General features: G+C 47.8%; 2 protein-coding genes across 2 annotated transcripts in view; one reads left to right on the forward strand and one right to left on the reverse strand.

Moving 5' to 3' along the window:
• Positions 1-2,745: 2,745 nt before the first annotated feature.
• Positions 2,746-26,657, reverse strand: ERO1A (endoplasmic reticulum oxidoreductase 1 alpha). Its single transcript, XM_061462546.1, has 15 exons — positions 26,484-26,657; positions 18,415-18,534; positions 16,838-16,921; positions 14,066-14,104; positions 13,597-13,673; positions 13,432-13,505; positions 13,022-13,142; positions 12,207-12,244; positions 9,684-9,710; positions 9,422-9,514; positions 7,276-7,522; positions 5,896-5,965; positions 5,435-5,521; positions 4,763-4,896; positions 2,746-3,182 (listed from the first exon to the last, which is right to left on the reverse strand). Exons 1-15 carry the CDS (start codon positions 26,598-26,600, stop codon positions 3,122-3,124), a joined length of 1,389 nt encoding a protein of 462 aa, XP_061318530.1. The 5' UTR covers positions 26,601-26,657; the 3' UTR covers positions 2,746-3,121.
• The window catches only part of STYX (serine/threonine/tyrosine interacting protein), a 36,281-nt gene continuing 35,299 nt past the window's right edge, over positions 26,547-27,528 (forward strand). Inside the window, exon 1 of the mRNA XM_061462551.1 lies at positions 26,547-26,557. The gene's annotated coding sequence lies outside the window, so the exon portion shown is untranslated. The remainder of the gene's footprint in view (positions 26,558-27,528) is intronic.

Here is a 27,528-nt window from a genome sequence, read left to right on the forward strand (position 1 = left end):
ATGAGCAAAAGAGCTTTGGTCACACCGAAATGGAGGCACTGGCTCAGGGAAGGCAGTTGCTCTGCCCTCTAGTGACAACTCAAACTGGGACTGCTTTTAACCTACCTGGAGCTGCTCCTGCTCTTCAAACCCTAGTCTGACGCTGAGGGACTGGCTGGGTGAAGGACTTGGCTGTGTGTGGAGTGGTGCTGGCTCTGAGGCACTGGGGTCTTCTGCTGGAGGGACTCCAAGGCAACCTCTGTGTCTGCAGCTGAGAGAGAAACCCCAAGCACCACGGCAGCCCTGGCCTCCCCTCACTTTTCACCTGCCCTGTGCTCACTAGTAGGGCATGGTCACTGATCACCCACTTTGCTTGTACCCAGGTAGATGTCACTTGTCCCACTGAGAACACCCTGTCTCTCTGTGTGGTTTGTGCTGGCTGGTGGGCCTCTCCCTGCTGACCTGCCTCACTCTTGCTGGCCCACATAAAGGGGCAGCCCCTGCTGCTTTCTGAAGAAGGCTCTGAGGTGACAACTTCCAGCACCTCCCTCTTGCTCTAGTATTTGAACCAGCTGTGGCTCCCCTGGCTGCTCCACTGTATGTGGCATGAGGGACCTGTCCCCTTGCCTCCAACCAGGCTGCTCCCTCTTGATCACTGCTTGACTTAGGGCAGAGCTGATGTAGGACCTGGACTTGGCGCATTGCCCTTCTTTCTTCTCCTGTAAGTCACCAAAGACAGTAAGTGACGCTAGTGGCCCCAGTTCTTGCTTAAATTCCAAAGCACTAGGAGCACTTTAAGTTTTTCCCTGGAGGGAAAGGAGTGTAGTGCAAAAAAAAAAAAATTAAAAAACTAAAGGGCTACAGGCTCATTGTTCATATTGCACTGAAGCACACAACAACACTACGATCTTCCTGGCATTAGGAGGGCAGTGAGTCGCGTTGCTAATGTATTCATGAGTGACTGGCAAAGTGGTTTGGTTTTACTGATTTGTACGGATGGCCGTTAATTTCAAAACTCTGACTGCTCCTCCTGGGGCCAGTCCTGTGTTTTACTGAAGTAATTTATAGCTGAGAAGTACAATGACTTTTTTAATGCATAGTTGCCTTTCATTAAACTTTTTTTTTTTTTGGTATGGTTTAACAGTGTTTTGGCTTTGCAGTCAGGCAGCAGCTGGCTGCAACAGGAAGCTGTGGCCAATGAATGTACCTATTTGTTCTTCACTAAACTGTAACCAAGCACTACTATGTTGAAATAAAACAAAAGACTCCATACTGGGTTGCCAGAGCCCTGCCCACGTTTAGCGCTCCCTGTGGCCCTGCTGCCCCCCTTGGCCTGGATGGGGCCTTCTTGGCCATCCCAGCACAGGGCCCCAACCCACTGCTTGTGCTGCTGAGACATGGTGAAAAAGGACAGGGGCAAGACTTGGTAAAGCTGCTGCTTGATGGGCTCAGTGGGATGCAGCATAGCTCAGTCCTGGCCAACCCATGCTTTGCTCTGGTGTGACTGCAGCGTCCCCACAAGTCCTTCTCTGGGTATGAATCTGGTTGGGTGCAGAGCACCCAGAGGTGGTTTTCTGGGGGGACTGCAGCTTCCCTTTGGGTGTGTTTTTCTGAGGCTGCTAAGAGCAGAACTGCTCTCTTCCCCCCCTACCCTTACAGGGTGTTTCATCTTACGATGGTTCTCTGGGCTGGTCCTCTGCTGCCCTGATTTCCTTGCACAGGTTTATGTGTGTAGCCTTGAGCTTGCCACAGATAGCAGTGGCTCAGCTGGAAAACATGCTGCCTATCCCTGCATGCTTCCACAGTGTGTTTTGGGGTGCAAAGCAGCAGTGAGGCTGCTGCCCCCCCCCCTTGCTGGATGGGGCCAGGCTGGGGGTGTCTGGTCTCTGGCTGTGTGAACCCAGCCTTTGCCCCTGTTGTGCAGATGGATGGTGTAATCAGGGCTGTGCTCTCCCTGCGGGACCTGCTGGCAGCAAGGCCAGGTGGCCAGGCTGTCCCATCCTGCAGTTCTCTGTCCTACTGCCCCAGCTGCTTGTCCTTGGAGTGGCAAAATTCAACTTCGCCTCAGCCATGGAGCAGAGCCCCTTGTGGGATGTCCTTTCCCTTTTTAGCCCTGCCCGGCTACTAGCACAAGAGGAGCAGAGCCAGAAAGAGGACAAATGTGCTGTAACAGACCTGGAAGAGCAGGAAGTTGGATGGATCCCAGCCCTTGCTGCATGATTGAGACTCTAACAGAGCTCCCGGATGCAGCCCCACAGGCAGGTGGCAAGGCAGAGCTGTCTCCCCTTGCCCTAAGTGAGGAGAGGGCTGCCCTTGGGCACTGGCTGGCAGCAGACCAGCTTTGTGGGGCTCATAATGAAACCCTGTTTTCTGCCACTGCTCTCATTCCTGGCAGCAGGGCAGACACTTGCCTCATCCCATCCTACCTGCTCCTTCCCACAAGAGTTCAAAACCTCTTACAAGGTGCATGGCCCCAGTACTGCTGCTCCCATGGGGTTCTAGCCACAATGGAAGCACATGGTGGGGCTAATGGTGAGTATCAGGGCTCCTCCAGCGTGCTGTGGCGTGGTTCATCTCCCATGCAGCAGGGAAGCAATTGCTGAAGCCCACGGGAAATGCTTGTTGCCACAAGGAAGTTTCAGCAGGAACAGGAAGGCACTGTTGTATAGCAGCCAATCTGAAGCACCGTGAGCTCCTACAATCCCTTGCAGTGGTTTTTATGCAGCAAAGTGTTGACGTGCTGGTTGGAATCATGGAGCAGACAAGGAATTTTACCCAAATTTATTCAGTGTCATAGTTCTTGCCCTCCCTCCAGCTTTTGAAGGCAATGAGATAAGTCTAATCCATCCAAATAGTACAGCAGTATTTAAAGACTTTTTCAGCAGAATCTTCCAATATATAAAATAAAATTTTACATATAGTCCCTGATTTTATAAAAACAAAAATAGCTTTTTTTCTTCCCCTTGTACAAAATATTTGGCATCAGCAGGTTCCAGACAATTGGGCTGGGAAGAAGAGATGTAGCAAGTAGTCTTCACCACACTGTGGGTGAGAATGTGACTGAACAGTGGCATTTGTCCTTTCTCAGAGAACCTACAACAGCGGAGCAGTAACGAGTTAAGTCTCTCTTTCTCCAAGGAATTCACCGCATATTTTGTAAGATGTTCCTGAAGTTTTCCAGTTCTCTAATGCTTGTTGAAATCCTGTGTGAGGAAAACAAAGAGGAAACATTAGAGCCACATCCACATCATGCTTTATTTAAAATTCAAGAGAAACTTGACAGCTCCAAGCAGCTCTTAGGAAGCCAGAATTTAGGATTTCAACTGAATTAGGTTGTGGTTAGGTTATTTGGTAATTTCACAGACTCTTTAAAAGAAACACTGAGAAACACAGAGGATGTTACAGAGATCACACAAACCCCTTAACTAGAGGTCAAGAAACAGACTGTAATATTCCAAGTGTTGCAGGCATGTCTCTTTGCACTGTAAACTTGTTTCTTCTGAAGGGTTATTTTTATCACCCACCTCATTTTTCCTGCTGAATGTGTTTTGCCCCTGGAGCATCAGTGAAGGGGCCAAGTCAGATCCTGAGAATATGGCCCATCTGTACAACCCTCTTCTGTACAGGAGGGTTCTGCCCTCCCGCATACAGGACAAACTGCTGTTCTAAGGTTTGGAATAACCCAAACAATGAGAGAAGGAGGTTTCAAAGGCTCCAAGGAGGATTTTCAGTTGGGCATCAGAGGGGAAAAGGGAAGAAAGGACAAGGCCTGTTCCTGAGCAGCTCAATTTACTCTGAAACACAGCCATGCAGAGATTCCCTAAGTCTCCTGCATGCTGCTTCCAGAGGCTGTGGTGACCTGGCAAGAGAAAGGCCAAGGAAGCTGAGCTGCCTTGGTGTAAAGGGAAGGCAGCTGCTGTGCTTGGGAGGGAAGCACGACAGCACCCCCTGGGGAAGAGCACTTAGGGGTTTTCCAGGTCTGATGCACATTACAGGCTCCCTACTACTTATAAGTGATGCTGCAAGTTTGGTTTGAAGCAAGATACAGCAGGACCCCTGAGCTTGAGCACTGGCAGCAATGTTGCCCAAAGAATCTTTTGAAAAGCTGTTTGCCAGAACCTCCAGCTCTGTCAACACCACTAAGCAGTAACATATAACCAGGTGTCTTGCAGCATCCTCTCCCTCCTAAGGCCTTGTTACCCTTGTTCTCTGCGAAAAACTCCTCATCCAGCTCTCCACAAGGGATGGACTGATGGAGTCCTGTTAAATGCAACCACTCTAAACAGATGTGGGGATGTTGTGTGTGCCCTGGAAGTGTTCAAGGCCAGGCTGGACAGGGCTTGGAGCAACCTGGTCTAGTGGAAGGTGTCCCTGCCCATGGCAGGAGAGTTGGAACCAACCATTCTATGAGTCTGCGATACTATGAGGTGGGCAGCTTGAAGTAGAGCTCAAAAGGGAGCATAGAACAACCACAATCCCCATCTGGGGACAACATGCTCTGAGGACAGAGTCACACAGTCCTTAAAATCTACCAAAATTCTTTGTATCTTTATACAAATGCTTCCTTGAATTTCTTAGAGAAATGTAGAGTATGACAGAGTTTTAAATTGTTTCACTCCATGTCAACATCATCTGATGTTTGAGAACTTCTTCGTGAGACAGAATAATCGGAACAGGAGCCAACACCAACACTGCTGGTAAGAAATGGCTGTTTAAGTTTAAAAGGGATGTAACCCTACAGCTCATGTGAAAGTAGAGGGGAAAAAAAAAGTCTCATACTAACCTTCCAAAAGCATTAAATAAGGCAACAATTTCTTGTCTGGTCAGCTGGAATCCATAGGAAGGGCCACTTTCAGGCATCTTTTCTATTAGGTTTTCAGAAAAGAGAATCTTCAGTGCTGTACCCAAGCCCTGCGTCTGTAACAAACAAGATCATTTAATAGCGGGGAGATCCCCAGAGCCTGACTCACAAGTTTAATTTTCCCTCCCTCCTCCATCTTTGCAAGGATTCCTGCTGACATCATCTAACAGAGCAAGACGTGGATTCCACCTAGCACAGATCAGAGAAGGGGCAGAGCACAGCCAGGATGCTTTATTCATTTAGTGTTGCTGTGACAGCACAGTTGCCCCACAGCAGCTTTCTGTGTAGGTCTGACCACCTGCAAAATCCAGCGCAGATCACACTGAGCAGCACCCTCTGCATTGCTTGTCAGAGGCCCTGCACTCCCTCCCCTCTTTCGGGGAGCTGCTGTAGCAAGGTAACCCAGTTTCCAACTGCAACGGCCACAGGCAGCTGCTGCCAAACCTGGAAGGTGCACACTGCTTCCTACTGACCACACAAGGTAACACCCGAGCAGCCTGATCTGTGCCTGGGAGCTGACCCGTACCCAAGAACTGCATCCGAGTCCCACAAGAGCAGCCTGCAGACACACCCCCTGCCACTGAGCAAGCTCACCTGCAACTTCCCCCACAGGCGACATTTGAAGCAGCCAACACAGTCCATTATCCTTGAAATATTCTTAAAGTGTAGCCTAAATTCCTCCTAGGGGAAAAAGACACCCAAATTGATTGTAGTTATGCACTAATTAGGACTTCTTCCATCTATTAATCCAAATCCAATAATGTATTAATCCTGGACTTCAGGCTAAATTCAGTGGGACTGAGCTAGGGAAAGGCATCCTGAAGTGGGGTCCCCAGCAGCAATTCCCCATTCTCCTGAAGGTGCAGACTGTAGTTACCTAACAAGTATCCAAACCATTCAGAAAGAAAAATGGAATTTAGAAAATTAGAAATTGGAAGATTTGAAATACCTCACCCGGTCCCTGGAGCCTTTTTAGATCCAACATTATCCCAGCCACACACCTGGAAATACCCTTTCACCAGCAAGAGTCCCTAATGGAAGGGCTGGCCAATTACCTTTAGTTTAGCAGCTTCTTTTTTATTTCCTGCAAAGAATGAGTTTTCATCAAAATGCAGTGGGAAAGATCTGAAATAGAATAAAAAGAGATTTGTGATTGGTGAGAAGCTCAGCATGGCCCGGCAGTGTGTGTTCACAGTGCAGAAACTGTCCTGGGCTGCATCATAAGAAGTGTGGTCAGCAGGTAGAGGGAAGTGATTTTCTTCCTCCACCTTCATTAGATCCCACCTGCAGTACTGCATCCAGCTCTGGGGCCCCCAACACAAATAGTACATGGATCTGTTGGAGCGAGTCCAGAGGAGGCCATGAAGATGCTCAGAAGGCTGGAGCACCTCCACTATGGAGACAGGCTGAGAGAGCTGGAGTTGTTCAGCCTGGACAGGAGAAGGCTCTGGGGAGACCCTAGAGCAGCTTCCATTGCCTAAAGATACTGACAATAAATCTGGAGTGGGGCTTTTGACAAGGGCCTGTAGGGATAGGACAAGGGGGAATGGCTTTAAACTGAAAACCTTCCCCATCCCTGACAGTGTTCAAGGCCAGGCTGGAGGGGGCTTTGAGCAACCTGGTCTAGTGGAAGGTGTCCCTGCCTGTGGCAAGGGGACTGGAACTAGGTGAGATTTAAGGTCCCTTCCAACCCAAACCATTCTAGGATTCTGTAATTATCTCTCCACAGCTAGTTTCTGTGGCTGAAGTCCAGCCCCAGGAAGTACCTGGTGAGGTGGGTAAATGAAACCAATCATTGAGAAACATTGGACATCTCTAGATGTATTTTAAGTGTAATCTGCTTGTTTCTTAGATTTCTTGGAGGCTTTCCATTTTAGCTTGCATCTCACCTTGGAGACATTTTCAGCAATTGCCCTATGGTTTCTAAGCAATTTTAGTCTGTTTTCTAATAAATGTAAGCATTGAAGGAGGAGGAGTGTGACAAGATAAATTCAAACATTGATCACATTGAGACACCTATTTCCACCTGCTTCTATTTCTCTTAGTCCAGACTGTCCAACAGCCCAAATCTCTGTTACCAACATGTTCAGAATTTTTTTTCCTAGTCAAAACAATGAAATCAGGACTGTTACTCCACAGATGAGTCAAACATGTAGCCAGCTTCAGGCCTGACATGTAGACAGCTATTAAATTCAATTCTGCTAAATCAAAAAGGCAGCCTAGACTGCTACACTTACACTCTGGGTCTAACCACCCTGTTTTGTAAATTGAGTACAGATAGAACATACTCCTACCAATACTGCACAAATCATACTATCCCACTAAGAGAAAGACCTCAGAACCCACTTCCCTAGGTGCTTCAAGTGAAAGGTTAAGCACGCTCAGAGACGCTGGGGCTGGAAGAGCCATTTGTCCCAGGCGCTGAGTGTAATTACTTGGCCAGGTGGAGAATGTCCAGCAGTAGGTTTTTCATTGCTGCATCATGACTCTTATTCCCTGTGTACAGCTGGAAACCTGGGCGCTCAAAGAATGGCAGCACTTTGGACAGGGCTCGCAGCTCTATCAGGTAGAGAAAATAGAGGTTCTTGAGTCTTCTGGGACCTTCTCCTCTGGTGCTGACTTCATCAAATCTTCGCTGGAACTCTGTAACATTGGGGCCCCATTTCTTCTCTGACCATGTATCTGAGAGAGTGAAAAAAAAGACAAAAATGTGATGGGTTTAGTTCAGGTTCAGCTCCTCCCACCATCCCAAATTAAATGATGAAATAGAACTCTAACAAGGGAGATGCAGGCTTTCCAACAGTCACAGACACTTCACCAACCACAGATTGTTTTAGAGTCCAGAGAGGTGGGCTTTTAGCCACACTTAAACCTCAGCAAGCACACAACTCCTGCAGACCTTGGTTAGCTGCTTTAAAACACGTCCCAGGCTTACAAGCAAAAGGTAAAATTGGAGGCTGCCCATTTTAACCAGTTAAATCAGTTGGAGAGTTTCTCATCGGGTGAGCTGAGTGTTTCTGGGAGCAGTTCTGCATAAGCTGGTGATAGCTCAACATCTGCAAGTGAAGAGGACCAGATGGATGTACCAAGAAGGCTGTGAAGGTCCCTTTGTTTCTTCACTCCTGCCTTCAAAAGCCATTAACTTAACTGCAGAACTCTGAAGAGGTCTCTGCTTTGTCATGAGAGTCTGCAGAGGCAAACAGGCCTCCTGCTCCCATTGCTCTGGCAAGCAGCATGGAGGCCAGAGGTTGGTAGGTTTCCTCATGAGCAGGGACATCTTCAGAGAATTCCTGCTGTTAGGGAAATGCAAGAGAACAAAAGCAGCCAAGGGTGGGAGGAGACTGGCCTCTATTTTCCATTCTCAAGCCCACAGGTTTCACAAAGGATATTTCATTTTGCTCATTCTGTCATATACTTAAGGCTACATTAAAGGATATAGTGGAATGTGGAACACAGCCAGAGCGAGCCAATGTATAAAAACAAAGATTAAAAAATAGGAAGAAGCTTTATCCTGTAAATCACACAGCAGGAAAGGGCTCCTTCCCAGCTCTGAGCTGAAGTAGGGTCTCTGCAAGGCGACCACAGCACCTGCTGATGGAAATCCCTGCACAGATCAAAGCTGTGCCAAGGAGCACCACCTCAGAGCAGAAATCACCTTCTGTAGCCTTCCAATGGATGCTCTCCCTTTCTACACACGCCAGACAGACACTCACTTGGCTGTGTGTAAACACCCTTATTTTACTAATCCCTCTGAGTCCCAACTCATCTCTTGCCTTTGATGTTTCTCTTGTCATTCCATCTCCCAGCTCTAACGTAATCTAACATCAAGGCAAGGTCTATGTGGGCTGTAGAGACTTAAATATAATTACTTAGTTAAATCTAAATTGCTTATCCAAATTTCAACAGCTGTCTCTAAATCTGTGCTTGATTTCTGTAAGCTTTAGCAGAATAAAGATGTTAGGCTTGACCCACATGTACCTCCCTGGACTACAATGACTAAATCCTTCAGGAAGTCTGTCATAACCTATACCCCTATGCTGCATGAGCAGCACACCATAGCCGACGGCCTCGCAAGACAAACTTATGTTTCCACGTTACCCTCGATTTTTAACCCCTGGGTTGAAACTTAGATCCTTCAGACAGCTACTTACGGACAAAGGCACGCAAAGGAAATGGAAATGGCATATGAAAATGGATCAAGGGTGCTGGGAAAGCCTAGCCAAGCATTTCACAGTCTAGGTGAGATTATTGCTAAACTGACCATCATAAAGACAAGGCTGTCCCTTCCTAGCCCAATACTCAGTTAGAAACCCACTCTAAGATAACCTTGGAGGAAGAATAGAAGGTATACGTGCTGGGAGTCTTGGTACAGAGCACAGTCCAGCCATTTTCAGACCTGAAGGCATGTGGTAATTGCATTCCTAATTCTGTTACACAACTGGTGTGCTGAGAGAGGGAAGAGAAGGGCACAGACAGAGGCCTGAGCACTGCAGGAACGGGCTCCAGCTAGCACTTAGTGGAGCCACAGAAGTCTCAATTTAGGAGTGATGCAGAAGAGCTATGGCAGAAAGTAGCATTTACCTTGTAAAAGGTACCTGGCACTCAAATGGATGTTGATGCTTGCATGGAGACCAGAAATGAGTCTGTAGAAAGCTCGTTTCTCTACACAGACACCTGAAAAAAATGGGCAGCTTAAGATACTGAAAGCTTACGTAGAACTTTCTTCTCCCAGCTGTCAGACAGAAATCTAACCCCACCTGAGTGTGGCCAGTAACTCCCACCCATGGCCGGACCATTTTGTGTTCATCCCAGGAAGAGCAACCAAGTTTAGACAAAGGATTACCTTTCAGCCACTTGTAAAACGCGTGCCCTGGAAACAAAAGAGGAAAACAAGCACTTCAGTTTGAGGGTACTGCCCAAGCCTGATACCCTGAACCACCTCCGAGGCCAGCCCCGGAGTTGCTCTTCTTGCTCCAGTTTGCAGAAGCCAGGAGAGGAGCATTAGAAGAGCATGAAAATAGTTTTTCTCCCCATCCTGACCGATGCTTCTGTAACACAGCATGGCAGCAGCTAAACACAGCACATGGTCCTTCCCACCCATCTCGGCAAGTGCTGCAGAACAGCACAGCATAGGGGGACACAGGGAGCATGGATTGCTTTTCTCTTCTGGCTAAGGTGGGGACAGGGGCATTTTGTTTGTCTGTTTATAAAACAAACAGCACAACAACCCAACCAAGTAAAAAAACTCCACACAGTGCGACCAAGTGCATACAATCACACAATGTAGTGTTTCACACTACCCCTGCTACTTGCTTGTAAGTAATCTGGAGAACATAAAATGATTTGGAGATAATTTGGAGACAAAAAGACACGGCATATACAAAAGCCCTGTGCTGCAGATGGCAAAGAGCTCCAGAGAACATGCTCTCCCAGATGTGAGCCCTGCAGGGCTGAGGGCTGGGTACCCAGCCTATGGGTCTTCTCAAAGCTCCAGCCTGAGAGCTGCTGTCTCAGTAATAACAAGTGCTGAAATAACCACAACACAACTCCGGTCCCTGAAGACTTACAACACTTCAATGACTATCTTCAAGTAGCCTTAAAAACCTGCTGGTGCTTTTTAAGCCCACAGAAGGATGGGCTGAGCTCAGGGACAGGGAGCTCAGGGAGATCTCTACACAGGGTCCTGAACACAACAGAATTTCAAGACAACTTCTGATTTGCCTGGAAAAAGATTTTGCTAACCAGGTGCATTAGTTAATGGTACAGCTCGACAGCATGAGAGAGACACCATGTTATTAGTAGAAACAGATAGAGTGCCACTCACCTCCATCATCTCCTGATGAAAAAGAGCATGAATGGTGGAGGAAAAGAGAAGATAAAAATTACACACAACCAAAATTAAACCCCAAAGCACAAGCATTAAGATTGCTCTGTTAATCTGCTCTGACAAGAGAATGAGCCTCTCCAGGGAAGCTTAGGAATGTTCCAAACATGGAAAATGTTCTGAACATCTCAAGCTGCAGCAGTGAACATATTAGATGAACAATGCTACTGAATAACCTTGACCAACACTGGGGGCATTGATATTTGCAAAGGAAGTAAAACCACCACACAGCTGAACCAGAAGCCAGAAAACAACGGACATAAATCACAGAATTATAGAATGGTTTGGAAGGAACCTTAAAGCTCATCCAGTTCCAACCCTCTTTCACAGGCAGGAACACCTTCCACTAGACCAGGTTGCTCCAAGCCCCGTCCAACCTGGCCTTGAACACTGCCAGGGATGGGGCAGCCACAGCTTCTCTGGGCAACCTGTGCCAGTGCCTCAGCACCCTCACAGGGAAGAGCTTCCTAATATCTAATCTAAATCTCCCCTCTGTCAGTTTAAAGCCTTTCCCCCTTGTCCTTGTTAAAAGACCCTCTGCATCTTTCTTGTAGGCCCCTTCAGGCAGTGCCTACCTCTGCCAGAAGTGCCTTGTATGACCTCTGACAGGACACTCAAAGACCCCATCCCGGCTTCCTGCACTTTGTCACTTGCAACAACTCTAGCAGGTGTCAGTCTCTATTATCATGTCCTCCTGCTTCCTGATCTGTGAAAGGTATCCCTCTCCCCTCAGCGTATCTGTGGTATTTCATTCATATCTTGCCCTAAACAACCGAGGCAGTCCAGGGAAGCACTGGTATTTTCAAGGACATTGTACATTTCCTTTGCCAGTGCTGCTCCTGAAGTGCCACTCCTCTGCACGAGGGTCAAGAGAGAGGGGAAGCACCTACACAATTTAGGGAAAAATCACGGGATCCCCCTAGAGGGCACTGCTGGGGCAGTATTCAGGTCAAATGAACAGGGAATGAGGTTAAGGATATTCTACTCATCTGGGAACGATGGGGCATCAGGAGATGTGGGGTCTCTTAGCCGCCTTTGAGCAAGAAGCTCTCACGCTTCCAAAACCCTTCCCTACTTTCATTTATACTGTATAGGCTTTGCCTTTGGGGCAGATTTTCTCTTTCTAGATGGTGTCCACAGACTATCTCAGCCAGGTTCTCATTTCAGACCATCGCAAATAGTTTGGTATTGATGAGTAGAGAAACCAGGGACCCAGGGAGAGTTCAAAGTTCAGCTCTCCTCCCAGTCCCTCCAAAGTTCACATTTCTTCCAGGAGTGGAAGACCAGACTTTCCTTCTCCATGATAAATGCTAGAAAGCCACAGTTCCAGGTGCTCTTGTGTTAACCATAAAATTCTACGTGTGATCAAGAGCTACAACACATTTCTCATTCAGAAGAAGTAGCTCAAGAGAACATTTACTGTTCCTGGGGCTAGGATCAGTATGCTGCAAAACCACTTAGTGAAATAAATAAATGACTCACCTCTATCAGATTCTAAAGGTCTTTTTACATTCTGAGGCCTAAAAGGAAAAGCAAAATCATTTAAATAAGATATGTAAATAAGTTAGTGTCTCCTTGCTGTGCAGAGACACAATACAACAGAAATAGTTATTTCTCTGCAGTCAAATGGCTAAAGAGATCTAAGAACCCCTTCTATGCTTTAGCTTTGCTTAGAGAGGAAAAGGATAGAGCAAAATGAGGCTTTCTCTGGGGCTTTTTGTGTTGTTACGGGTTTTTTTTTTCTTCTTTCTTTATTAAAAACAGCTAGGAAAACTTGAGTGTCTACAGAAGTGTCGGTGGGCATTATCGCACAGTGCAGCACGATACACCAGTATGAATGGAGAGCAGAGCCCTAGAGACCACAGCAGTCAAGACTGCAGACCAGTGTCCACCAGTACTGTGCATCAGCCTCAGGGGTACCCCTGGCAGAGCTCAAACTGGCACACAGCCTGGGGAGAGAGCTCACCTCACCTGGGTGGTGGCCAGGGAGGACAGGACTGTGTGCCCAGGACCACATCGCACCAGAGCTGTGCACCCCCTGCCAGGCTGTTGCCTTGCCACACTGCAGGGCCTGCATCAGGAGCCTGCACCAGGGCAAGCCATGGTACAAACAACAGCCAAGGGAGGCTCATGGGAGAGCCACATGCCTATCCCCTCCCCTGACAGCCCACACTGCACAAGGGCTGTGGCAGAGACAGGAGAATGGGGATTAATGGGACAGTTAAAGCACGTGCGGCCCCTCTGCAAAAAAAATCAGCACCTGCAAGCTTGTGGAGTCTGTCTCCCAAAGCACCTACTTGAAGCAGTTTTCTTCATAAATGCTGTTCCAAATTTTCCAGGCATCCGGTCCTTTGTAGCCAGTATAGCGCTCAGGGTTCAGGAGTAAATCCACGTACTCCGCGTCAGGAGAAAGGACGTCTGCAAAGCAGAGTGCTGGGTCAGTGACAAAAATCTTGTGAAGGAAAATGTCATCTCCATCTAAGCTGCTAAATTCCTAAACAGGGCATGACCCTGAGCAGTGATGAAGCTTTGTCAGAAATCTTTGCATCACATTGTTTTCCAACTAGAGAGGGGAGGGGAGGTGGAAGAGAGAAGAAATGCTGTATATGCTGCAGGTTTGCTGAAGTATCACACACTGTCCTGAAAGTTTTGCAGAGGTACTTAAAATCCCACTACAACACTTGTCAGAGCTAAGAGGCCCCTGTACCATCAGCTTCGCAGAAGCTGTCTGAAGAGTCATCGTGCCGTGTCCACCGGAGCATTGCCCGCTGTGTTTCTTCACTGCAAAGGAAGTTGAAAGAGACAATGAGAAAGAGCACTGATACTGGGTTTTCTTCGAGATGGGTAAGGACTGCGGAAAAAGAAGTCCAACCTCAAAGAGCCATCAACAGCTCCAAGTCTCTTGGCTTCTTCACATTCTTCAGCAAGATTGTTGGCTTCTTCTGAGTACTGGGTTGAAAAACAAAGGGGTGGGGAGAGAAAAGGATTAAAAAACAGGTTTTTTGCTATTATAAGTCTGCCTTTAATGCCTTAACCTAGGTTAAGCATCAGAAACATTTTCATGATTCATCACACCCTGTGTTTCCACGGGATGTCTGCAGATACCCAGACACTTGTGCAATTGCCATGACTTGCAGGGCCTCACAGCAGCCTCCAGCACTGCCATAGGCGCATTTTGTCCCTGACACCATCCTGAAAGCTCTATAGCATGCCAAACACTTGAAGAGGGTAAAAATTTAGGCACAAATACTGCCCATCTGATTAAGGCAGCTTTTATCAGCTGCAGTGACATGGGACTGGCCTTATAAGCTGTGTCATTTTGTGTACACTGAGACACCTACCTTGTAACTTCCAGATCTGATTCCACCAGGGACTTCGTCCTGAAAGACAAAATGGAGCAAGTGCTTCGTGTGGAGCTGATGAGGTCTTTCAGCCTAATCTTCGAGAAAGATTAGGGAAGTTACCGCAGTTTCCAGTAGGTAGAAGGTAATGAAAGTGCTCAGCTCGGCTTACAACGCATCCAGTTTCAGGCTCCTCCACAGACTAAGGTTAAGCAATATTCTTGGGTGGTTTATTTGGATTTTTCGCAAGAGTCCTCAGAAGGTCAGCAGCTTTTCACAATGCTATGTCATGTTATGTTTTGCTTACATAAGCATGAGGTTGGGGAAGCCAATATAAACCCCAGAGGAGCTGGAGCTGCCTCTGGTCAGCTGGTGACATCCTGTCTACCAGTGATGCTGGCACTCCTCAGATACTGCACAACTGATACACGTCATTCCAAAACTTCCCCTTTGCCACTCCATCACCTAGTGTCAGCCCCACACAACCCGAGCAGTAGGCACAAGACAACTGGGCCCTAAATTCTCCTCAACTTCCATTTCCTGATCAGTGAGAAGGCAGTAAACCCACTTTTACATTGCAGAAGGAAATAATATGATGGCAAGTAGCACAGGAAGAGAAAAATTAAGCAATGAATAAGAGTTATTTTTATTGCTTTTGGTGTAAAATGGACCCAAATTAAAATAATTAAGAACAGCAGTGACACAGCCAGTTCTTAAAATAAGAACAACTTCTTCCCTGCAGGATGACCTGGGCAGGCTGGAAAAGTGGGCTAACAAGAGCCTTACGAAGTTCAACAAGGACTAGCGTAAGGTCTTGCACCTGGATAAACACAGTCGAAAAGTGCAGCACGGGCTGGGATCTACCCAGCTCGGGAGCAGCTCCATGGAAAAGGACCTGGGGGCCCTAGTGGACCAAGCTCAATAGGATTGAACAGTGTTCAGCTGCAGCAAAAACATCTAGCAGGATGCTGGGTTACATCAACAAGGGCATCACCAGCAGAGATAAAGATGTCATTGTCCTGTCTACTCAGTGCTTGTCAGACCACACCTGGAATATTGTGTTCAGTTTTGGCCTCCACTATACCAAAAGGTGTGGACAGCCTGGAGAGAGTCCAGAGGAGGGCCACAAAGATGATCCAAGGACCAAGAAGCCGTGTGAGGAAAGGCTGAGAGAACCGGGCTTGTTCAGCCTGAAGAAAAGAAGGCCCAGGGGAGACCTGATCACCACCTTCCAGTATTTAAAGGGTGGCTACAAAGAAGACAGAGACTCCCTTTTGACAAAGGAGTCCCATGGAAAAGACAAGGGGTGACGGCCACAAATTATTCCTGGGGCAATTCCGACTGGACACAAGAAAGTTTTTCCCAATGAGAACAATCAGCCATTGGAATAATCTCCAGATTGGAGATTATAATCTCCATTGGAATAATCACCAGAGAAGTGGTGGATTCCCCAACACTGGACACTGTTAAGATTCGGCTGGGCAGTGTGGTGGGCCATCTAGTCTAGGTCATGCTTTGCCTACAAAGGTTGGACCAGATCATCCTTGAGTTCCCTTCCAACCTGGTATTCTATGATTCTAGCTAATACTAATTTAATTGTAACATTACTCTGTCACATTGGTTGTAATCATTACTAAAAACATTCTTTTTAAGGAAAACAGTATTTAAGTAAAATTTAGGATTATTTTGAGAGGGGAGAAAAAATCATTCCCAACCCAACATTTTGGGTCCATAATAAGTGCTTTTTGAAGACTAGGGAAGCAAAGGACATGTCTTCTACTCTACCCCTCAAACACATATTTAACATACATATCAGATTTTATATAACACAAGTGATATTCACACACACCCCAGACCAGAATCTTCCAAGGTGTTGTATCAGCTTAGTAGGTGCTGGTTTTTTTCCAGCCAACAGCTACACTACACCACAGTAGTTACCAGGTGAAGGGGACAGATGCCTGTTTCACTGCAGCAGACATTAAGTTATACATGAAAATAAACTACTGCATTGGGAAGATACATGCAAGTAGCACCATGAGGCCTCTGCCACTGAGAGCACTCATCACACTGTTGGCACAGCATTCCCCTGGGCACCATTGGCACACAACTGGCTCCAGAGACCAGGGAAGAAAAGGGTGAGACAGCCTGTTGCTGGCTGTGACCCACAAAGCCAGACTGGGTGGTATCTTCAGCACCTCTAGCAATCAAGTTGTGATTCATCTGCTGTCCCGTCCCCTTCTTTTCAGGCAGACACCTGCGGTCAAGGTGTTTTCTTTTACCTCAGCGAAAAACCCTTTTATCCAGCAGACAGGGTCAAGAGTGTTTGCTTTCATACTGGGAAAATAATACTGGTCTCTGGAAGAGCCATTGCACATAAAGAGAATGGGCTGGGAAGGCTGAATTCATCAGGCAAAACTGCAAATCACAGTGTGGCTCACTGGCCAACTACGAACATCCTGCCAGTTAACACAAGAGGCACTTCTTGTAATAGTGGATTTGCCCAAACCCCATCCATTAATGCCAAAAATAACAGGGTCCAGGACAATGTTTTAGCCATTCATGGAGGGTGCAACTATTAAAAGCCCAGCTTTCCTTTAAACTGTCACAATTTAGCATTTTGGCCTTTCTCATGGATACCAGTGTCACTGCACCTAAGAAAGCTCCACCAGAGCCACAGTTTTGCTGCAGCTACAATAATAAGTCATTTGCCTGGTTCTTCCTCTTGGTCTGCAAAAAGCCAAATAAAGGTAAAAGAATGGATTTGGTACTTACAGACGGGCAGGGCTTTACAGCACAGTCTCTTATTCCACAATGACTGTTGTCATTCCAGAAAGGACAAGGTTTCTTTAGGTTTACCTACAAATAACATAGTATGCTATTACACATTTTTTCCATGCAACCACACCAACCTTCCACACCAGATTTACCAACACACATCTTCAGTGCCTTAGTGCAAGACTTCAGGTTTAGTGCAAGGTGGAGTGCAGTGACAGTGGAAACAGTTGGTGTTATTTATCTTAACAACATAAAAAGCTGATTACACTCATTGACTTGTCTCTCATACAACATGCGTGCACCCACGCAACCTGGTCAGCACTATTTATGGTAACACAGAACGCAGGAGGCACACATCTTGCATGATGTCTTGTACAATTACTACAGGACACTCGGAATATTGCTGACTTTGTTTTCTGTGAATCTCAGGGGATGTTTGCTCCCCACTGATCTTGTTTCCTTGTTTTGGGCATCTTCAGACCTCAGCCTGCCTCCCTGTCAGAGGAACAGGGAGAGGATGTGCTAGAGCCCTGCTGCCATCCACTTGTGCCCAGAGCACAGGTCTGTTGCTGTCAAGTCACCTGTGTTCTGGACATGTTGGTTTGTGAGCCTTCCAAGCTTGGTGGGAATAAATAACTCCTTGGTGTTCACAAGACCGATTGCTATCACTCATGTCCTTGCTATCAATAGAGGTTATTCTTTTAATCCTTGCTTTGCTGGTTCTTCAGGTGCTTTCACACACAGACATTTTTATTCATGTTTCATTTAGACCAATCTTAGTATTTCTGCTACAAATCCCAACACTGGAAGGGGAAAGGACATGCATTTCTTTAATAAGCCCTAGTCTTCCTTTTCTGCAAGTTGGTATCAAGTGTCATTCTTCCTAAACAATTAACAAGATTTTGTGGGTTTGGTAGAGAGGGCGAGCAGGGAAAAGCAGCTTCACCCCCATGATTTTATATATGGGCCCATGCAGTGAAGTTGGGAACTTTGCAACTTGTTCCTACAGAAAATGTTTATTTTGCCCGCAGAAACAATCAGGCAACAGTCACTGTTCAGTATCTGTACACAGCAGGTAAAAATACCATCCCATAAGCCAAACACGCTCAAACAAGCTCCACATTTAGTCACATACACGCGGTCTCATGCCAATGTCTGGCAGTTACAGTCATCACGTCACCCAAATGCCTGGTAACTAAACCTAGCTCTCCACCTCGATGGGGAGACACTATGGAGACTCTCGTTATGCAACATGGATCTCTGGTCATCAACATTTTTGAGCCACAGATCAACAGAAGGAGTCATTTCATTGGTTTACTGCTTGAGTTCTTAAGGGGGAAAAATGCATAAGGAAATACCTTTAAAGCCATGCATCTTATAAGCATATTGTATGACATTAAGATTCTCCTAATAATAGAAGAGTCCACCTACTGACTGCATTCTTAAAAGATCAGGATTAAAATGTAGGCATCTGATTTTAAAAAAGATTAGCAATAACTTCAGGGGAGAGTTGAAAAAAGAAAAGCAAAGCAGTAGCACACAAAATAAATACAATTCTTCTATGAGAAAATCACCTTGTAGAATCTGAAATAGTCACTTTCCAGAAGTTCATTCAGTCTAGGAAAAATCTTGTAGTTGTTGAAGGCATCAATGGTTTCTACATCACAGGTGCAGTCATCTAAATGGCCAGTAACCTGTTAGATAAAAGAAAAACAACAACCAAATATGAACAACTTCACCAGTGCTTTTTAACACTGCAGACAATAAAACAATTCAGAATTGTCTTTCCTTTTACCAGCAACTCAACTGATTAAGTTTAAACAACGTTAAAATAGACTCTGCCGATTGGCAGAGAACTTCTTTTGATGCATCCTTTAGGAGCTGTCCTGTATTTGTTGCTTGGGATAGGCAGTTTTCTCTGGCAGCGCTTTTCCTCTAACACAGAGAGATATGTTAGAATTCACTGATGTCAGAGTAATAGGCATCAGATGGACACTTCTGTCTCTAAAAGACAGAGATAACAGGGCACATCCATGTGTCACGCACATACACAAAATCCACACAGCCCTTGTCCACACATCACACACAGCTACAAAGATCCCAGATGTTTCACTTGAGGCCAAATCCAGCAAGACCTTGATATTGGCTGCTGTAAGAGCTGGGAGCCATAGGCACTGCCAGCTGAGGCTACCAACTGTGACCACCTCAGTCTATCACTCCTGTAGGATGGCACACAGAGGAGAGTTGGCATTTCCATAAGGGGCCAGTCAGGCAACAATAATGCCACCGAAGATTATGGCACCCAAGAAAGTCCCTGTGGTTAATCAACTATGCCTCAGCCATTTGTTTGACTTAATCAGAACCACAGCAACTGCAACAGGCTCTCTCCAAACCTCACCTCAGAGAGCCATATGACAAGAAAAATTTGTTTTAAATGTGATGTAGAAAGCCAGTGCTTCTTGCATCACCCTGAATGACTCAAGCTCTGAAGAGGCAAAAAAAGTAAGAAGTAGCACAATTCTACTATGGGTTTGCAAGATGTGGATTACAGTCCCAATGACAAAGTTGCACAACAAAAGTAGTTTTAAACAGATCTGAGCTCTGGAGAACATCACTTGTGACCAGCCATCAGCTGGATTTAACTCCACTTCCCACACTTCAGGGCTGGCCATCCAGCCAGTTTTTACCCAGCAAACAGCACACCCCTCCAAGCCAGTTTCTCCAGGAGAATGCTGTGGGAAATGGTGTTAAAAGCCTTACTAAAGTCCAGGTAGACAACATCCACAGCCTTTCCCATACCTACTAAGCAGGTCACCTTGCCGTAAAAGGAGATCAGGTTAGTCAAGCAGGACCTGCCCTTCATAAAGCCATACTGACTGGGCCTGATCACCTGCACATGTCCTGTACATGCTACGGGACAGCACTCAGGATGATCTGCTCCATAAAATCCCCCAGCACCAAGGTCAGGCTGACAGGTCTGTGGTTTCCCAGGTCCTCCTTCAACCCCTTCTTGTAGGCAGGTGTCACATTTGCTGACCTTCAGTCAGCTGGGACCCCTCCAGTGAGCCAGGACTGCTGATAAATGATGGGAAGTAGCTCAGTGAGCACTTCCACCACCTCCCTCAGCACCCCTGGGTGGATCCCATCCAGTCACCCTGGCCAGAAATCAAGTATTACTACTCATTCACTCTCAACAGCACACCAGGGATTTTTCCTGGATGTAGCAATACAACATGGGGCAAGCTGCCATTCCCCTCTATCAGATAAATTTTAAAGTTTTAAGACCAGACAGTTGTTTTAAATTGATCTTGTTGATTTATGAAGCAAAGAATGGGATGTTTGCCACACTTGTGATAAGAAACCAGCTTGTCTTCTGTCCCTGAAAGCCTACAAAATCCTGGTAGGAAACAGCACAGAAATGATGCACCCCATGATAGTGTTCTAGGAGGTAATGTCCAGTCTTTGCCTTCTCTCTGGGCACAGGACAGCCGGAAGCAGAGACAAGCAGAATAAGGCTGGAAACATTGGCAGCTCCTGTGCAGTCTGACAGAGTGCACTGATGGGTGGTAGCACAAAAGCTCTCTAGGAGAGGCCAGATTCAAACAGGCAGATGGGGGATGTGCAAAAACTAAGAATTCGCTGGATTGTATTTAAGGGGCTCCCCCTTTTCTTACTTTTAACGCACTTGACCAGCCTAAGGGTCACTGAACACTGCGGAACAGCAAAAAGAAGCAGGTACCATCCCCCTTGCAGGAAAGGCAGCAGATGAGCAAAGTCATAGGCATATGTGAGAGGGAGTAGAATCCTGCAAGCCTCAAGAAAAAGCATCCCTGAATCCAAAGTAAAGGGGCTGCTCCAGTCTTCACAATTAGGGCAAAATACATTCTGTACAGTGCCACGTGTAAAACACGAGCTACCTGCCTTGACACATTTCCGGAGAGCCCTCAGATCATTCAGCAAGAGCTACACCTCAACTTAAACCCATTGTAATTACTACTGTGGGAATGGAACTCCCTGTCTTCCTTCCAATAGCGCAGGCAGAAAACGGAGCACTTGCCCTCAGAGCACACATGAAATGGGGTGGTGGCACAGGAAGAATAGCCTGGATTAAACACAAAGCACCTTAAAGGCAAGTGCAAGTTCCTTCCCGCCACCCCAGACAGGGAAAGAAGGAATCCAAGCTCTAGACCCGGACTGCTCCATAGCAGGAATTAATATTTTGAGAACAGCTTTTTTTCCAATATCAAATATTTTGATATTCTGGACTCATCAACACTGATCTAAGGAGGAGTGAGGGGAAATCAGAGCATGCCAGAATGAGCACTCCACTTAAACAAATGGTTTGTGCTAAGGCACCATGATTTGGAGGCTCACTTCTAGTTGTAGAGCTTACATTGAAGCCCCCCATGTTATCCTCACACAGGTGCCGGATGCCATCATGCATTTTACACACTAATGAGAATTAACAGCATAGCAATTAAGCTTTCCACTAGCCTGAATCGCCCCTATAAAAAACAGCACTTTGCTAATCCAGTTACCCAATTTAATGCTGTTTCAGGATTAAAAAACAAACAAAACCCCCCAAAACCCAGCAAGAAACAAACCACAACAAAAAGCCAACCAACCACAGTTATTATTTCCTGGAAACTTGGCATCCTTTAGGCAGGAAGGTTATAGATGGGGTCTAAAAGTGGCCTACAGATGGGTTTGTGGATAATCTTCAGCTGCTCCCTATATCCATGCTAGTCAAACATGTTGCTCCCAGGGAATGACACTGGAGTGCTCAGCAAGCCCTCAATGGGAACAGCCCGCACTATGGGCACTAGGCTTCACTGCGTCTAGCAATCAATTCAAGCCGGAACCAAGGTGGCAAAACACCATCTTGAAAATAACCCAGGGTGAAGTGCAGCAGCACATAACTAACACAAAACTGAGGACGAGATGGGTTCACGCTTTGGAGATCTCCACGTATCCACTGCTCTGTTTAGAAAGCACTGGTGGGAAGATAAGCCACAACTGCCACCAAAGGGCAAAGAGGAAGCACTGGGGAAATCTCAAGCTCTGCTCAACTCTGAAGGAAAACTCCTTCTTTCCCCAGGGATCTCAGTCATTCTATGCAGAAATGGGCAATTTCCCCAACCTGCGCATAAGATATTGCTGGCCTGCTTACCTTCCATCTCTGCCTGCTGAGCCAGGCCTGGTGACACTACCTGCTCATGCCCAACCTACCAAAGCTCACGAAGGAGCAGAGAAGACACAAGCCAAGTCTCCTCAGAGACTGAGATGAAAGTCCCAATGATGCTACCACCAAACAGCACTGACCCACATGAAGATGCAGGGATGTGGGCAGCATCAGAACACTTGGCAGGGCATTGTCTTCACCACAGAAGTTCCCTCTTGCTCCATGACTGCTTACCACCCCAGAGCATGTAAGCAGCCAGAGACTTGTGTGTTTTGGACTTCAGTTAAGCTACAGCACGTGTCAAACATGCCCTGCAATGGGTGGCATCTTAAAACACTTTCCCCCCGCCTCTGTAAAGTATTTATCTACATCTTCAGCTTGTATTAATTAGAACAGCTGTTTAAGATGAAATTTAAATTGATCCAGTCCCAAACATGTGCCCTGTGCTTGCTGGCATCTGTGAATCACTGAGCTGAGCAGCAGCAATGGGTTTCACTCCACCCAGTAAGGGTGTGAGAGCCTGGCATGAAGCTGACAAGCAGGGCTGGGTTTCCCAGTGGGAAGAGATGCAACGGAGCCGCTGGGACAGACACGACACAAGCAGCTCCAGTTGCTGAGCAAGCACCAAGGAAGGCGTTTGGCTGTCCCTCTGCAATAGCTGCTTTCAATCCCTTAACACAGGTTGAACCACAATCACACGTGGACTCCACATCATCCTTGGGTTTGGCCTTTCCTTCCACCCCAGCCTCCTGTCAGTCTGCTTTCCCTATGCTGCTGGTCCTCTTTCTGCTTTCCCTAGTGTCACAGAAGCATCCCCTGGGCAGTGGATTTAGGGCTTCTTTTGCTATGGGCCCCATCCCAGACCCATACACCACCACGTATTGCACAGCTGGGCAGGGAAGGAGGCAACCTCTTTTCTGGATCTCCCACTTACAGCTACAACAGGGCACAAGGAAGGGAATGCTACAGTGGCTGAGGAGTTGCTTTTAGCCTGTACTGACCTCCCTGGCAGCTGCCTGCTCTCCTAGACAAGCCACACCAGTCCCAGGCTGATGGCAAGCAGATGCTTTCCCTGCTGCCCCATGGAAGCTTCCTTGCAGTCTCCCTGCACAAGTGACCGGTGGCTGTGCTGAAGCACTCAGTCCAGCTAGGGTTCCCTTTCACCCATGCCAGCACACTTGGAGCAAGGAGCTGGCAGCCGGGTGAGGATAATCATGCCCAGCATCTGTCCTCCAAGCAGTATATGCCAGCCAAGGTGCTTTCTTCCCTGTCTTCTGCCCAGAAAAGAAGGCTGGGGCCTCCAGAGCTCACACAGAAGCAAACCTCACCTGGGAGCCTCAGGATGCGGTTAAACCTGAGAAGCTGATGTGCTGCCAGATATCACCTCTGAGCATCTGCTAGCAAAGAAGGATCTGCAGCTCTCTGCACTTGGAGCCACCCAGCAGAGATCAGGAACTGTGCTAGGGATAAATTCCTGCCCTGAAGGCTGCTGGGTGAACATCAATTCAACAGGAATACAAGAGTGGTTTGAAAGTCTGTTCAGGTAACAGGGAGGTAACACTCAGTGCCCAGACTCACCCCTAATGACAACGTACTGACCGTAGGAACATCCCGGAAGAAAAGTGGCCCTTTGCCCGACCGGAAACCTAGTCAAAATGCCAGTCTGCCCAGCACCTGCAGCACATCCTTAATGCAGCTCCATCAGTCTGTAAACAGCAAATGAGCAATAATTGCTAGGAACATGGAGAACTGATTCATGTCTGACTAAAGCATTAGCACCAAGAGCAGTATCAGGGCTGGTGACGAGCTGTCTGTAAAGTCTGAGAGAACTCCAATATTGAAATGTTATCCAACACTAATGAGAGGGGTTAGAAAGCAGGAACAGTATGTGAAAAAACAGTACTTTTAGTAATAGTTCCAAATACAAGTTTCAGGACTGGTTAGCAACCCCTTTAATAAAATGAAGAGCTAAAATAACAGTCAGAAAAAGCAGGTGAGGCACTGCTCTTACTAGTACAGAAAGAGAGCAACACCCATTCCAGAAGTATGGCCCACATAGGTCAGCACTTGAAGTACCGCTAGAGCAGCCCCTGTCACCTGTCACAACATGGGCTGACAGACAAGTTGAAGCTCTTCCACTCACCCTGCATCAAGGTTTCTTGATCTGACAACCTTGTGAGACAGCAAGAGATGGTTCACAGGAGGAAACCAAAAGCTATACCCAAGCCTTGGAGTATATAAACAAAAGAGGTTAAACCATACCATTTAAGGCTTGCCCTGTATTTTATTTGGTGGTAAATTAACACCACCTCACAAGATGATCAGCAAGTCATTTTACAAAACGCCTCAGGTGTGTTTTTTAGCAGGTTGTGGTTTGCAAGGCTGAGAAATGCCACCCCACACAACACGCTTTCCCAAAGGCAATAAAGTCTGGAAAACTCTTGACCCTGAACACCTGTATTGAAAACTAAACCGAAGCACACACTACATGAACAAAAAGTGCGTCGCAACAAAACAACAGGGTACAGAGTACAACACCAGTTTCTCCTCCCCAGGGAAAAATACCTGTAAGCCATTACTATGCCAGGATGCCAGTTCATTGAAGGTTAGGGCTTCTTATCCCACACCACACTGCCCACTCAGGCTTTAGTCCTTAGGAGAAAAACTTCACTGCAAAGCAGGAAGTGTACAAGCAAAAGCCCTACAGATGTATGTTGGTTGATGAGAAGCTCAACATGAGCCTGTAACGTGCTCTGGCAGCCTAGAAAGCCAATTCTGTCCTTAGCTGCACCAAAAAAAGAGCAACCAGGAGGTCAAGGGAGGTGACTCTCCCCCTCTGCTCTGCTCTTGTGAGACTCCACCTGCAGTACTGCATCTAGCTCTGGGGACCCCAACATAAGAAGGATGCGGACCTATTGGAGCAAGTCCAGGGGAGGCCGCAAAGATGCTCCAAAGGCTGAAGCACCCCTCCTGTGGAGACAGGCTGAGAGGATTGGGCATGTTCAGCCTGGAAAAGAGAAGGTTCTGGTGAGACCTTAGCCTCTTTAGGCTTCTAATGCTTAAAGAGGGCTGACAATAAATGTGGAGAGGGACTTTTTTACAAGGAGATGCAGGGACAGGAAAGGGGGAATGGCTTTAAACTGACAGAGGGGAGATTTAGGTTGGATATTATGCAGAAGTTCTTCCCTGTGAGGGTGATGAGGTCCTGGCACAGGGTGCCCAGAGAAGCTGTGGTTGCCCCATCCCTGGCAGTGTTCAAGGCCAGGTTGGATGGGCGTTGGAGCAACCTGCTCTAGTGGAAGGTGCCCCTACCTGTGGCAGGGGTTGGTACTGGATGGTCTTTTAGGGCTCCTTCCAACTCAAACCATTCTATCATTCTATCTATCACTCTATCTATGTATCTATCAATCACAGATACAGAATCAAAATGCATGTTTTTCAATTCTTGATCAGCACAGTTTATATTTACCATTTCCACACGAAACTGAAGTGTTAAGACCCACCAGAAGGCAAAGACAAGCACACAGCTGCAGGTTTTTTTTTCATTTCTCCATTCTCAGTTTCTGACTCACATTTAAGCACTAGAATTTTAGTACGGCAAAAGTAGCCCTTTTTTTTTAATAAAGGAACAAAAATAAAGCACTAAATACACTGTGCTATCTTTACTCTTCCATCTTGCAAACGTGCTTGTGCTAAGTTAAGTCAAAAGGAACCTGTGGAGGCACCATTCCCTCAAATCCAGCTGCCTGGTCTCATCTCTTGGTGAACGATACCCAGTTCTCTCATTACTGTACACCAACAGAAGGTGCACCGGCCAGCCGAGAACAAGCCTGGCACATCAGCAAAGGAAAAAACACTGGAAGAGCTTTAACATGAGGGCAGCCCAACTCCCGCTGGCATGGCAGGGTAGGGCAGCGGGTGCCTGCTGCAGCCACACTCTCTCCTAGACAGTGGAGCTGGGAAGAACAGCGAGGCAGACCCACAGGAGAGCCTAGAGAAAACTCCGGGGTGACCTCACAGCAGCTTTCCAGTACCTAAAGGGGCCGACAAGCTGGAGAGCGGCTTCTGACAAGGGCCTGTAAGTACAGGACAAGAGGAATGGCTTTAAACTAACAGCGGGGAGATTTAGATTATATATTAGTACAGTAATACACATAAAAAGCCCGACGAGAGGCGGCTAGGAAAGGACAGCTCCCCTAGCTGAAACAGTCGCGTTTCCTGCTAGGCGCAAGGAGAGAATACAGTTAAGAAGGCAAGGCAGAGGGCACGGGACTGCTCAGTGGCGTGAAGTCGCCCTCCGAGTGCCTTTGCTTTGGGGCACCTCGCAGCAGGCTTCCCCATGCTCACAGAGGAGCTGAGCACTGCCTCACCTGCACCCACGGTCCGCGCCCGCCCTGACGGCTGAGCCCCAGCCCCACGCCGCGCTGCTGCCGCCCCGTCCCGCCCCCCGGCAGAGCCCACCTGGCAGAAGCAGCGCCGCTCCGCCGCGCCGGGCGTCCCGCGGCACAGCACGGCCCCCGGCAGCGGCAGCAGCAGCGCGGCGAGCCCCAGCAGCCGCAGCCCTCCGCCCGCCGCCATCTCTCCGCCCCAGCGCCGCCGCCGCGGCCTGAAGAACCCGCGCCGCGCACCTCCCCTCGTCGGGGGCGCGGCCACCGCCGGCTACGGCCCGTGCCGCACGGAGCACGGCCCACGGCGCTGCCCAGGGGCGTCCGGGCCCTCGGCGGGAACGGGAGGCGGCCCCGGGGAGCTGCCTGGCTTCCCGGCACCGGTGACTCACCGGGGCCGGGCGAAAGGCGGCTCTGGGTCGGGGCTCACGTCCGCAACGGTGCCGTGACCAGAGGCAGGAGCCACGGGCTACAGGCAGTGAGTAACGAGAACTGGGTGGGCACTTCCCGGAACTGTGATGAGCATGTATATAATGAAGATATATAAGCTGTAAAGTGCCTCTTCCCGATGTGCGTGGTAGGCGGAGCGGTCCCCCGTGCACCCGGTACCATGACAAAGTAACGCCGGGTTTCTCACCTTTCATGCTCGTTGGAGAGCTGATTTTCCTGGATTTCTGTGGCTTCCCCAGCGGCCTGGCACAGCATGTGGGCACCTGCCCATGTTCGGCCAGCACAGAAAGCAGCCCGGTGGCCCAAAGGAAAGACGGGGCCTCTCCCAGCAGCAGCCCGGGTGTCCCCAGCTAGCAGGGAGCAAGGGGTGTCTGCTGGCCCTGCTCCAGGGGGGTACCCCTACTGGGGCACTCTCCTTCCCTGTGGGAAGGAGCTGGAGGACACAGGCTGCCACTATCCTCACATGGACTCACTGGCCTTGTGTCCTGGCTCTGGCTGTGCAGGAGCGTGTCCAAGTTCTCCAGTACCCACAGGCCATGGCCGCTCCATAACCTGTATACTAGCCAATGCTGAAAATAAATCCTTGCTAATTCAGATAATGGAATTCACAGATCGGCTGTAATCCCATGACTTGTCTTTTCCATTGACATCTCTGAAGCTCCAGAATGGCC

This window comes from Pezoporus flaviventris, unplaced genomic scaffold (assembly GCF_033815535.1).
Source record: "Pezoporus flaviventris isolate CSIRO_AGI_PZ_B2104156 unplaced genomic scaffold, CSIRO_AGI_Pfla_v1 ptg000035l, whole genome shotgun sequence".
NCBI lineage: Eukaryota > Metazoa > Chordata > Aves > Psittaciformes > Psittacidae > Pezoporus > Pezoporus flaviventris.